At 38.6% G+C, this 14,108-nt stretch overlaps 1 protein-coding gene across 3 annotated transcripts in view; it reads left to right on the plus strand.

Annotated features, from left to right (window-relative positions):
• The window catches only part of PZP2 (pregnancy zone protein2), a 47,214-nt gene that overhangs the window by 17,276 nt on the left and 15,830 nt on the right, over positions 1–14,108 (plus strand). For all 3 annotated transcript variants that reach the window (XM_085025137.1, XM_085025136.1, XM_085025138.1), the window contains exons 13-17: positions 777–840; positions 1,496–1,638; positions 6,318–6,467; positions 8,292–8,456; positions 10,065–10,164. In XM_085025137.1, coding sequence (XP_084881263.1) covers positions 777–840; positions 1,496–1,638; positions 6,318–6,467; positions 8,292–8,456; positions 10,065–10,164 — 622 coding nt within the window. The remainder of the gene's footprint in view (positions 1–776; positions 841–1,495; positions 1,639–6,317; positions 6,468–8,291; positions 8,457–10,064; positions 10,165–14,108) is intronic.

Consider the following 14,108-nt stretch of genomic DNA (forward strand, 5'->3'; position numbering starts at 1 on the left):
GTTGCTGTGGCTGTGGTATAAGCCAGCAGCTACAGCTCTGGGAGCCTCCACATGCCCTGAGAGTGGCTCTAAAAAGCCAAAAAAAAAAAAAAAAAAAAAAAAAAAAAGAAGAAGAAAACCTTACATGTAGGAAATTCTGTATAGGAACATTAACTATAAACTGTATATTTTAAATTCTATAAAAAAGCAGGAAGTTTTACATTAAGTTGGAATCTTAGCTTTATTACTTCCTACTTATGTGACTTTGGGAAATTTACTTAATCATATCTGTAAAGAGAAACGTCAATCATCTCACTGAATACTGAAGAGAGTATCTATATCTACTTCATAAGGTTATTGTCAAAATTAAATTTTAAAAATCTTAAAATTATTTAGTTCAGTACCTGGTGCATAGAAAGTATAAATACTTTTAGTTCTGTTTTTTTGTAATACAGGCAACCATGTAGAATACTTACATGTATTTTTATACCTGCCTTCACTATATATTGGCTTTGAATATGATAGATGCTTAAAATATTTGTTGAAAGAATAGTAAATTGAAGATATTAATATTCGAGATAAGTAGTAAATGTTAAATAAAATACTAAAACATACAATTATGCTTGTTATTTAACATATGTAACTGTACATATAAGAAAATACTGGAAGAGAAGTTTAGTGAACTAAAACAACTTCTGGGTTGAAGTAGTGAGATGATTATTTATGTATTCTAAATATGTTTAAGTAAGTTTAATATGTACCCTTTAAAATGATAATGTATTTCCCTCTGCCCTCAGATAAAAGCAAGAGGAAGCATCTTACACTCAGGAATCTACCTGTTGTCCACTGAACAAGGAGAGAGTAAGTACTTGCAGTTTCCTATTTTTTCTCTCAAATTGTCAAATCCTAAGTATTTTACCAAGATGAAGCTATTTCTTACATTGGAAGAAATGCTCATCAGTCTTCTTCCATCAGCCAAAGATGAGGAAGCTGATAAAGGATACAAGGTTCATTTCAGTCCATCTAGTACTTTTTCATCCTTTGTAGAACATTATTATATTTTAAATTTTATTTCTAGAGTGAAATTGACTCATTTTACTATTAACTTTTTTTAATGCAAAAAATAACTGAAAAATGCAGAAAATCACCAAATAAAAATTTTACTCTTGCAAATTTTACTCTTATATTCGTCTTAGAGATTCGTATTGCTTCCGTAGAAAGCTGTGGGTATGGCCAAAAAAGAAAAAGCAAAATAGAGACATGCACTAAATGTTCTTTCCTACTTAAGCAGAATAAATGAACAGTTTAACCCACATCGCCAGGAAAAATGGCATTAGCTCAGCGTGTATCCATGGAATAATAATGTTACACCGTCAATGGTATAAATGCAAGTCTTTTCTTACTTCAGTACACCCCAAATGTAAATAAGTTAAATAATTTGAGACCTTCTTCTTTATAAAACTGAAAACTCTTCGCTCTTCCTAATCTCTTACCTTGGACTTTCTTTATTCTCCAGTGAAAGGGGTATTTTCCTTCTCCTTTCGAGTGGAACCAGACTTTGCTCCAAAAGCCCTGTTGCTTGTTTATACTGTTTTACCTAGTGGAGAAGTTATTGCAGATACCAGGACACTCAAGATTGAAAACTGTTTTGTCAATAAGGTGGGTGTTTTGTTTTCAAGCCCAGTCCTTTTCTTCATCTCCTCTTTTTGAAGAGGAAAATAAGGAACTTGCATACATTAAAAGACTGCCGTACAGTGCTCCTAACGCTTTCTGCAAAAGGATCTCTAAAGGCAGATCCTTTAGATCCTCTCAAGGTCTAGCAGACTGGTTCCAAGCAGGTGGCCAATACAGTCTTTTTTTTACAAATCCCTTATATTAAAAGTATGTGGAATTCAAAATATATCCCATTATTAACATTTCATAGTTTTAATTTTGAAATATTTGTTCCCCAAATTTTCAATTAAAAGTGATTCTTCAAGATAATAATGTATTACTTTTATGCCACCACATCCCCCGGACATGCCTCCAGGTACTATTGCAGAAACCAGGAACTTATTGTGAGTGAAATTCAATTTGATAATATAAAGCAGGGATACATGGGAGTTCCCATCGTGGCTCAGCAGAAACAAATATGACTAGCATCCATGAGGATGCAAGTTCAATCCCCGGCCTGCTCAGTGGGTTGAGAATCCAGCATTGCCATGAGCTGTGGTGTAGGTCACAGATGTGGCTCATCCTGTGTTGCTGTGGCTGTGACGTAGGCCAACAGCTACAGCTCTGATTGGAGCCCTAGCCTGGGAACCTCTATATGCCACGGGTGTGGCCCTAAAATAAAAAAAAGACAAAAAAAGGGGTACATGTAGGTACCCCATTTTGAGAAACATAGCCTGGACACTCCAATAATGACTTTTAGCATAAAAATCTAAACTAGTGGGGAGTTCCCTCAGTGGTGCAAAGGGATCTGCAGCCCCTTGGGAACACTGGGATGCAAGTTTGATCCCCAGCACAGTGGGTTAAGGATCCAGCATTGGCACACCTGTGGCTTAGGTTGCAACTGCAGTTGGGATCTGATCCCCAGCCCAGGAACTCCATATGCTGTGAGGCAGCCAAATGAAAAAAGAAAAAGAAAAAAAAATCTAACCTAGTGGCAAATGGAATCTTCTCATACATCCAAAGATTACATAGTTGTAATAAGAAGCCTACTGACATATTAATAAGCTTTACCCCAACAAAATGTGGTATGTAATCTTAACATTAATAATCAGATAGGATTCATCCACTTAAGATATCTTTTTAAAAATATACCTATCAGGAGTTCCCGTCGTGGCACAGTGGTTAGTGAATCCGACTAGGAACCATGAGGTTGCGGGTTCGGTCCCTGCCCTTGCTCAGTGGGTTAACGATCCGGCGTTGCCGTGAGCTGTGGTGTAGATTGCAGACGCGGCTCGGATCCCGCGTTGCTGTGACTCTGGCGTAGGCTGGTGGCTACAGCTCCGATTCGACCCCTAGCCTGGGAACCTCCATATGCCGCAGAAGCGGCCCAAGAAATAGCAAAAAAAAAAAAAAAATATATATATATATATATATATATATATACCTATCAGGACTCTAACATGGGTTTTGTGGAGCTTAAAACAATATGCATTTTTAGCAAGTGAACACTGAGACTATGTTTAGATTATCCTTTTTTTTTTTTTTTCCTTTTTTAATGGCTGTACCCGCGGCGTCCCTGGCTAGGATCGAATCTTAGCTGCAGATATAAACTCTGCCATAGCTGAGGCAACACCAGATCCTTAATCCACTGCACCAGGCCAGGGATCAAACCCGCATACTTCTGCAGCAACCAGAGTTGCTGCAGTCGGATCCTTAACCCATTGCCCCACAGTGGGAACTCCTAGATTATCCTTTTTAACATATAATGATCTAAGAAAAATACACAGTGGATTCTGATGTAAATATCCAATACCGTCTTACAATAGAATGCCTTTAAAGCTGGACAAGTGTCCGAGAGCATCGTTTGTGTTCCATTTGATGTTCTGTGTGTTTCATATGAACCTAGAGAGACTTTTGCTTCTAGCTTCAGTGTCTTTATTACTAATAATGGGTAGTTAGTCTTTTGCTAAACCTTGGAATGGTCATGGGATGCTTCAGCTTTCAGCACACTGTACTCATCCTAGCAGTGAGCTCTTTCTGGTGCAAAACCTATGACAGCTCCTGTGTAATAAAACTTCCACATAGAAACCAAACCCGTGGACATTATATTCAATCATTTCCCTTCAAATATCTTTTCACTTAACATTGATCAGACAAGCTATGAAAAATATAAATGAAGAGTTATTCAGCATTTAGAAAAAAAGGTGAGTATTTATTAAAAAGTTAGAAAGGTGGAGTTCCCTCGTGATGAAACAGGTTAAGGATCTGGTGTGGTCCCTGTGGCCCAGGTCGCTGCTGTGGCTCGGGTTTACTTCCTGGCCCAGGAACTTCTGCACGCATCGGGCACAGTCAAAAATAAAAAGCTAACAATTAAGGACCCCAGAAGTGAGATATCCTGACAGAATGATGAGCAAAGAGAGTAAAGAGCGGGTTGACACAGATGTGTGTGTTGTTATTATTGTTATTATTTTACCTCTAAGGTACAAACTATCATCAAACAGTTTATTGTCCAACAGGAGAAAAGGATAGTAGTAACAAATAAAATACCTTACAAGAAGAAAAACAAATGAGTGGGCTAAGAATGTGAGGAAAGATCTAGGTCAGTTTGTTTAAACTAATATACTTTATTTTTTTTTCAGTCTTTGTTGGGAAAGAGAAACCCTATTTTCTATTCAAAAATCCATGCATCTCTTTCTTACTTTGATAATAACAAGTTTAATGCATATTAAATACTATGTAACAATTTAAATTATCTGTTATTCTTTTTTTTTTTTTTGATACACACCTGCAGCATGTGGAAATTCCCCAGGGCCAGGAATCGAACCTGTACTGCAGTTGCAGCCTGTACCACAGCTATGGCAGTACGAGATCCTTGACCTGCTGTGCCACATGGGAACCTTCTTGTCTGTTATTCTTAACTGGATATAATTGTTCTTTAAGGATAACATTGATTAATATAGACAGGTATATGTTATTCTCAAAATACACTTTAAAGTCCTTTTCTGGTTCTTTTTTTTTTTTTTTTTTTTGTCTTTTTTTTTGTTGTTGTTGTTGTTGTTGTTGCTATTTCTTGGGCCGCTCCTGTGGCATATGGAGGTTCCCAGGCTAGGGGTCTCATCGGAGCTGTAGCTGCCAGCCTACACCAGAGCCACAGCAACGCGGGATCCGAGCCACGTCTGCGACCTACACCACAGCTCACAGCAATGCCGGATCGTTAACCCACTGAGCAAGGCCAGGGATCGAACCCGCAACCTCATGGTTCCTAGTCGGATTCGTTAACCACTGCGCCACCACGGGAACTCCCCTTTTCTGGTTCTTATATCAGTAAAACATTTTCCATTTTCTAGCATATCCACTTCTTGGTTAATAGCATTTTCAGTTCATTCCCAAATAACTCACTTGTTCATTTGATAAAGTCATTCATGAACATATTTTGAGTTCCCGTTGTGGCTCAGCGGATACGAATCTAGCTAGTATCCATGAGGACGCAGGTTCAATCCCTGGACTTCCTCAGTGGGTTAAGGATCCAGCATTGCTGTGGCTGTGGCATAGGCCAGCGGCTACAACTGACCCCTAGGCCAGGAACCTTCATGTGCCCCAGGTATGGCCCTAAAAAGAAAAAAAAAGAAAAAAGAAAACCATATTTTAATCAACTTAAATTTTCTAAAAAGAAAACAAATGTTTCAAATAGAATTCTCCATAAGTGACATTTTCACAACATATTGAACTCTAGAGGTGGATACTACTGCATCTTGAGGATAAATCAATTAAATTTTTTTCACATGTCTCATGATATACATGAATCCAAACTGTCACATGAATTAACTAGACCACATAGCAGATTATCTTAGTTCAATTCAGCAATCCAAGTCCAATATTATTTAGCACAGTGTTCTGATGTTTCATCCCGACCCAAATCAACTTTCAGTCCAAGAACCTAGAGGGCTACTATAGAACTAAATTCTAAATTATTTTATAATTTATTCAAGATTCTACTCAAAAATGATGACATAAACATAAGGAACCAGTAGATTCACTTACCAATGCATTTCCACTGGCAAATGAGAGTCAAATCTCTGAAAAAAACTGTGGACAATTTTCCGTTATTTTGTAGCTCTTATTCTGTATTCACAGTCCTTTGAATTTTGTCTTGATTTAACACTCAGAATCTATATTAGATGTTTAGTTGCTTTAATTAATGAGTAAATTCCTGATTCTGATAAATGGTACTGCACTTTAGAACGTCAGGTGACTAAAAGTGCCAGCAGAGACTTCGTTAGCTGGTCTTAGAAGTGAAATGGCATTTTCCACAATCCGACACAAACTACACACATTTATCACAAAAACATTGCATGGAGATGGGTCAGCTACAGCAAAGTACAATCTTTGTGAGCCTGTGTGTTCCAATTCCCATCCAAGATTCTGTTTCACTGTAATCAAAACCAATTTCTATTTCATTGGGAAAGGAAGAAGAGTGGGAAGCCTGAGTTAATGGAACCATATTTCCAGTTTATTCCACAGATGGTTACCTGGAAGTCCCTCAGTGACCTCACCTCTTAGTCCAGCTCTAACATGGATGAAGAGAAAGGAAGTGCAGAAATGACTAGTCCTAACCTGGGGTAGAAGAGAGTTTTAAGATTGGAATAATGAGAAAATTTGTTACTATGCTCCTGTGCTCTTGACAGGTAAATTTGAGCTTCTCCTCAGCCCAGATCCTGCCAACCTCTGACACCAACCTGAAGGTCACAGCCACTGCTTACTCCCTCTGTGCCCTCCGTGCTGTTGACCAGAGTGTACTGCTAATGAAGCCAGAAGCTGAGCTCTCACCTCAATCAGTGAGTCCCATTCCAGTCTTGGAGTTCAAACAATGCATGCATGATAAGACCAGGTTTGGAAGTTGGAAGTTATAACTGCAAAGGACAAGTTCTTCAGAGTGTCAGGCCGAATGTAGTAGGTTACATGTGAGATGGATTCCGTTTTGATCCAAAAAAGACATTGTATGAGGTGTTTAACAGGTATCATCTCATTTCATTCTCTGTGAGCAATCTTGCTCACCACTGCATTCTCCGTGCCTAGCACAGCCCTTATGTGTAAAAGATGCCCAACACATTGTAATGAATGAATAAATGAATAATAATTCTTCAAGGTGGCTATTATTACCTTAGTTTATGAAGGTAGGATAGATTAAGCAACTATAGAAAGAGCATGCCACAAATGTATTTTAAAAGTGGAATATGAACCAAATTTTGTTCAATGCCATGTCTAACACGCCACATTTCAAGAGAGTATGTGAATGCCAGATTTTTAAGCCTTGATCCAGGCATGTAATCATTGGTTTTAAGTATGGACAAAAGAGAATTTCAATTCTAAGTTGCCTTTAAAGATGTTTCTTATAATGAAGCACTTCCCAAAGGCCCCCTAGAGTTTATAGTCTTCATGGTCCATTAATGGATTTAACAAATATCCACTGTATCTTGACTACGGGATAGACACTGCTCTGGGAATAGGGTTCGAATGGTAAACAATTAGATATGGTCTTTGACAATTTTAGACTTACAGACTTGTGAGGTATTAAAACAAACCAGCAAGCAATCCACAAAAGCATATAAACATGTAATAAGTCTAAATGTTGATAAGTATCCTTTAAGGAATAAACAGGATGTGGAGATAAAGAAAGAAAAGAGTTGAATGATTTTGGATATCGTGATTAGGGGTATCTTCTTTGATTGATAATGGAAGGGCGGGGACAGGCACTGCAGAGATCAGCATTGCCCGAAGGTCTTGAGGTCAGAGTTAGCCTGGAGTGTTCTGAAAGGGAAAAGGTAATAACCTTGGGTGTAGTGGGGAGAGAAGAAGATAGGAGAGGCTGTCGGTGATTGGGATGATGGGGAACCGAAGGACAATGTTGACAAGCACGGTGAGCTTGGAGTGGAGTTTGCAGTTGACAGCAAAGGCAGTGGTGAATCACAGAGCAGTTTTACACAGGAGAGTGATTGAAATGTATTTAGTAAGAAGATCCTGTTTGTTTCTCAGAGTATGGGAGCAAGAAAGACAGAATGGAAACATTTAGGGAGTAAGAATGAAAGAATGGAAATATTGGAGTAGTGTAGCTAAGAGATGACAGCAGGTTTGCATGGAGTCAGGGTAGGTTTAATGGCCAGAACACTATTTGACTGGGCAGGTGGCCTTACACTGGGCTCTGGACAAAAACTGTACTAGAATTGATTTATTTCTGGGTTACTCCTGCACCTAGTTTTTTCCCAAGCTAAATCTGGTCCTAAAATAGTAGACTGGGAAGAAAAAAAAAAAAAAAAAAAAAAAAACTTGGTAAGAACTTAATCATATTCTTTTGCTTCTTTTAAAAGGAAGCATTTGGGCTAGAAGACTAGAGACTTACTCAACCAAAATGGGCTCTAGGTCTTTTATCGATTAATTTGATTTGTTTACGCATGAATTTTCTTTTTGTACAAGAAGAAGATTAGGATCCAGAAGCTTTCATACTTCCCCATGATTCTGTGTTGCTTTTTTGAAGGTTGGCGTGGTTAAATACACACCATGATCTTTTAAATTCCTAGACTGAACAGTATCACACTTAAAATAAATACCATAAAATAAATACAACAAACAAGAATTTTTGCTTTGTTCCCTCTATGTCACAGGTCTATCGTTTGCTCCCCAAAAAGAATTTCCATAGCATTAGAAGTAGAGATCCCACGGAAGAAGATGGTGAGAAATGCATCAGTGCAGAAGACATAACTCACAATGGAATCGTTTACACACCCAAAGAGGTCTCGGATGATGATGATGCCTACAGTATCTTTGAGGTAATGCTTCTTCCTAAAATCACAACCGAAACTGATTTCTACGTCTTTGGTAATATGGAGAAAAAATGGACGTCTAAGCTCTAGAACCTGACTGCCCTCCCATCCTCCAAAAAGAAGCTCTGATTAACAGAAAAATAGTGAAAACTCAGAGGCTCAGAGAATTCTGTACACACACGGATAGTCAATCATGAATTCTTCTAACACTTTAAACAGCAAGCGGTATACTTTTAAGGCCCATGACCTTAAATAAGTCGATCCTGAAGCTTTGAACCTGAAGCTAGTTATCACTGTCGTATTTCCCTCCCGGTGATTCTTGGAGATTCCAACATATGAGAAACACAAAACATTTCCCATAGTGCTTCTGACACCCTTCGGAAAGTGAGTACCTTATGGGCAGCCACTGTGGTAGTCATTTTCACAATAAATAAATGTGAATGGAATAAATGACCATACACAAAATTCAGTCATCACCTTCCAGGGCAGTAAAATCTCAGAAAAACTGAAAGTAGCTGTTCATAAATAAAAGATTTACAAAAGTTGTAGTAGGAAATACTAGCACGCCTTCGGTATGTTACATAATATGTATATCTTTAAAATTAACCGGGAAGAGTTATGAAAGGGAAGTTTATCCAGGTTGTGAGATTAAACCTTATCAATACAAAAAAAAAAGACCGGAAAACTCTCATTGTACCTTGAGGAAAACATACATGGTTCTTCTGGAGAAGTCTGCAGCTTCGATGAGAGCCATTTAAACCTCCCTCTTCTGGGGCTCCCAGAATCATAAATGAGTGGTGGAGGAGGAAGAAGAAGACTCATTAGGTTTGCTAGCTCTCTGCTTCACCTGCAAACATTTCCTTGTGACTTCTTCCTCCCTAACCTGTATCACTGCCAGGATGAGAGCTGTGCTGCTGAGTCCCACACTTTCCCAAGTTCTCTGAGAGAGGACAGCAAGTAGAGTTTAACCGTGACTAATATTGAAGAAAGAGGAAGCTGGGAACAGGGGGCTCCAGGAATCAGGCTCCTGTGGACATCAGCATGTGTATTTTGCATGCAGAGATTCCAGATGCTTAAAAGAAACCGAGAAAGAAAAAAGGAAAGATAAACCACAAAAGGGAAAACATGGAGATTCAGGCAAAGGCATATTCCAGTAAAACATAGAAACAAAAAATTTCTCTCTGTACCAAAGTTATGAAATATACAAATGTGTGTGTGTGTGTGTGTGTGTGTGTGTGTGTGTGTGTGTGTGTTGGTTTTGAGAGGGAAAGGAATACAAGAAAAACATCCAAAGCTAAAATGCTCAATTTCTTGAATCGAAATGCAAAAAGCAATTAAAGAGACATCAGCATACCATAGACAAAATTCAGAATTAGGAATCAGAATGGATTCTAATCCCAGTTTATTCACTAACTGTATCATCTGGACTTTCTATGACCCCTTTTCCATATTTATAATGTAGCTCTCTTCCCATTATGTGGAATTTCATGGTGATGCTATGAGCTGGGTGTGTAATAATAGTAAAAGTGTAATACAAGTGTAAGAAAATATTCTAGTATCCAGACCGGATTGCCCATATGCTTTAATAATTATTTTCCTTCATTTTTCTTTCAGTCTGCAGGATTAAAAATTTTTACCAACTCAAAAATCCACAAGCCACGTTTTTGTCAGCGGTTTCAGCCATTTCCAATCAGGCCTATGCTCTATTCAGAAGGTAAGGGTGTGAATTATTTATCTGCTAAAATAATTAAAAAAAAAAAAAAAAACGATGCTTTGCTGAGTTAGGATTAAAAGCTATTTTTGTGTGTGTCCGCACCTGTGGCATACTGAAGTTACCAGGCCAGGGAATCCAAGCCTCAGCTGCGACCTACACCACACCCAAGGCAACATCAAATCCTTCAACCCACTGCCCCAGGCTGGGGATTGAACCCATGTCACCACAGCAGCCCAAGCCACCACAGTGAGATTCTTAATTCACCGCCCACAGCAGGAACTTCAAAAAGCTACTCATTCAGTATTGAATGTTGTGACTCTATAGCAACTTCTTGGTAAATTTTCTTCAAATAACATTTTTCCCCAGGGGGAAAAAAATGATTCTTAAGCAATTATTATTTCTCTCCCTCTCTCTCCCTCTTTCTGAAATCAAATCCAAACACTTTTTTCTCATAGCCTTCCATAGTCTTGGTACTTTAAATTCTTCTCCGCTGTGGATTCAATACCTAAATTAGTTGGGATAAGATAAATTATATTTCAGTAACAAACAAAATGCCCCCATCCCAGAGGCTAAGCATATAACAGCTGGTTTTTTGCTTGTGAGTCCAGAAGCTCTCCAGAACAGCTCCTTACGAGTCACTGTCAGGAGATCCATTTGGCTTTCCTCTTGTGATTCCATTGCCAATGTGCCTTCCAAGGTGACTCCCCTGGGGAAGAAGAAATAGGTCTGCACATGACTTTTACAGGCAGCAGTGGAAGTGGCATATAACATGTAGCCCTACCTGCAAAGGATGCTGAGAAGTATGATGGATGATATGGATATTATTTGCCTCTGTCATATTCTTTTGTGGAAATCAAAGTGATTTTGATATATGGAACAGAATAGAATAATTCAACTTTGGGGAGGTAGGCCGCTAGTCTCTTTTTGTGTCTCAAGTATACCTGGAAAAGAAGAAAAGTTGAAAAGATTCTAACTCTGACTGCTTTTTTTTCTGCTGCTCAGAGCCCTAGAGGAATGTCTTTAGCCATGCTGGGATGCCTAGTACTCCTACTTCCTAAGAAGAAATGTGGTGGCATAAAGTGGTTTTGTTTTTTGTTTTTTTTGTAATAAAATTCCCATGGAGTTCTCACTGTGGCACACTGGGTTAGGAACCTGACTGCAGCGGCTTGGGTGGCTGCAGAGACGTGGGTTAAGGATCTGGTACTGCTGCTGCTAAGGCTCAGATTCAATCCCTGGCCCAGGAATTTCCATTTGCCATGAGTGTGGCCGTAAAAAAAATTTTTTAATTTAAAGACGAAATAGGAGTTTCCATTGTGGCTCAGTGGTTAACCCGACTAGTATCCATGACGACGTGGGTTCGATCCCTGGACTCGCTCAGTGGGTTAAGGATCCAGCATTGCCGTGAGCTGTGGTGTAGGTTGCAGATACGGCTCAGATCCCATGTTGCTGTGGGTTGCTGTGGCTGTGCTGTAGGCCAGCAGCTACAGCTCTGATTCAACCCCTAGCCTGGGAACATCCATATGCTGCAGGTGAAGCCCTAAAAAGACAAAATACAAAAAAAAAAAATAAATAATAATAATAATAAACACAGATAACACAGATTTAGTACATAGAAACTGTTTGCCTAAGAAGACAAGGAATAAAGTTCTAGTTGAAAGCAAAGGAGTGAATAGAATGTCCTCAATAGAAATTTTTAGAGAAAAAAAGAACATGTTTTCCTCATTCTCCTATCTGGTATGACATATATGACTTCAAAAATTCACAGACTCATTTAACCTTTTTTTTTAAGATTTATATTTTTTCCATTATAATTGATTTACAATGTTTTGTCAATTTCTGCTGTACAGCTAAGTGACCCAGCTATATATTCATATACATTCTTTTTCTCACATTATCCTCCATCTTGTTCCATCATAAGTGACTAAATATAATTCCCTGTGCTACACAGCAGGATCTCATTGCTTATCCACTCCAAATGCAATAGTTTGCATTTTAGAGGCTCAGCGGAAAGTCAGAATAACAACTCCAAAGTCATTGAGATGTTGTGAGCCTAAAGTGAAAAAAATATAATCCAAAAAAAAATGTATATATATATAATCCCAATCCCATGCAATAGCATGTTTTTTTGTTGTTGTTGTTGTTGTTAAAAGAAACTAAAAAAAAAAAAAAAGCATTATTGTGACTTTATTTTCTTATCCCTCTTCCATTGGACGAATAGACACGTGTACATTTGCTTTCCAGTCCTAAGAGAAAACATGTTGATGGATAACCCGCAAAATCTGAAAACAATGCCATCATTGCATTTTGATCCCAAATATTCTGTAATGCTTTATACAAATTTTGCTTTTGGTATTTGTCACCTCTCCATTCTTTCCTTTTCATTTTCAGTTACACCACCTTCATCCTGTTCTTCATTATTTCATAACCAAATTATTAAAAAGCTACCTTCCTTGCCTCTAGTCTTTCTCCACGTCAATCCAGCCTACGCACTGTGAAAGGCAGATCACCCTTCTAGGTTGCTTTATCATGTCCTCTATTTCTCATACATAGTCACTACATCCAGAATTCATGGAGTCATTATACTTAAGGGGTTTTTTGTTTGTTTGTTTGTTTGTCTTTTGTCTTTTGTCTTTTTAGGGCTGCGCCCACGGTATATGGAGGTTCCCAGGCTAGGGGTCTAATCAGAGCTGTAGCTGCTGGCCTACGCCAGAGCAGCACAGGTTCCAAGCTGCATCTGCAACCTGCACCACAGCTCACTGCAATGCTGGATCCTTAACCCACTGAGTGAGGCCAGGGAGCAAACCCGCAACCTCATGGCTCCTAGTCGGATTCGTTAACCACTGACCCATGATGGGAACTCCATACTTAAGGTTTTAAAAGAGCATGTTTAACTCTATTATTTTATTTATATACATATACGTATTATCTTTATATCTTCTGATTACCACTTTTAAAAAAATGATTAAAATATAGTTGATTTACAATTTTGTGCTAATTTCTTCATATGATAGAGTGGCTTAGTTATATATGTATGTATATACATTCTTTTTTTGGTATTCCTTTCCATTATGGTTTATCAAGTGAGATTGGATAGAATTCTGTTCTGTGTCTGTGTGTTCTAAATATAACAGTTTGCATCTACTATCCCCAAACTCCCAGTCCATCCCACTCCCTCCTCCCTTCCCAAAAGTCACTTTTTAAAAAAATCAATCCGTCTCCTACCTTCTTTTTCTTTTTTTTCTGTCTTTTTGCCTTTTCTAGGGCCAGTCCCATGGCATATGAAGGTTCCCAGGCTAGGGGTCTAATCGGAGCTGGAGCCGCCGGCCTACGCCAGAGCCACAGCAACGCAGGATCCGAGCCACATCTATGACCTACACAACAGCTCAGGGCAATGCTGGATCCTTAACCCACTGAGCAAGGCCAGGGATCGAACCCCCAACCTCATGGTTCGTAGTCGGATTCGTTAACCACTGCGCCACGACAGGAACTCCCTCTCCTACCTCCTTAACAGATCTAATTTATTTGTCATAACCTTCGTGGTGTTTCATTATATAATAACGCCTATTGTTTACTCAGTTATGTTAAACCACCCCCAGCAAATGTTCTACTCCTGAGGGGTAAGTTTTTATCATCCCTCTAGGGCATTGCCCTAACCTCTGTGTACACACATGTATAGTGGTTTCCGTAGAACGCCTTCTTCATTCTCCTCTGTTTCTCATCCTTCCTTGGTCATCTTCAGTTCTATCTGGGTAAAATCTTGTCTGGCCAATATAAAGTTTATTTTCTGTCCTTTATTGAGTCTTTGCTAACTATAACACACACTTTACGATATCTTCTTGTTCTTGTCGCCATAGCTCATTAACTGTTTTTATTTTCTTTTAATTAATTAATTTATTTTTCCGCTGTACAGCATTAACTTTTTTTAAAAAAAAAAAAATCCTGAT

This window comes from Sus scrofa, chromosome 5 (assembly GCF_054392235.1).
Source record: "Sus scrofa isolate SSC_HxYL_T2T_F1_AM1 chromosome 5, Sscrofa_HxYL_maternal_Yorkshire_Landrace_v2.0, whole genome shotgun sequence".
NCBI classification, from domain to species: Eukaryota; Metazoa; Chordata; class Mammalia; order Artiodactyla; family Suidae; genus Sus; species Sus scrofa.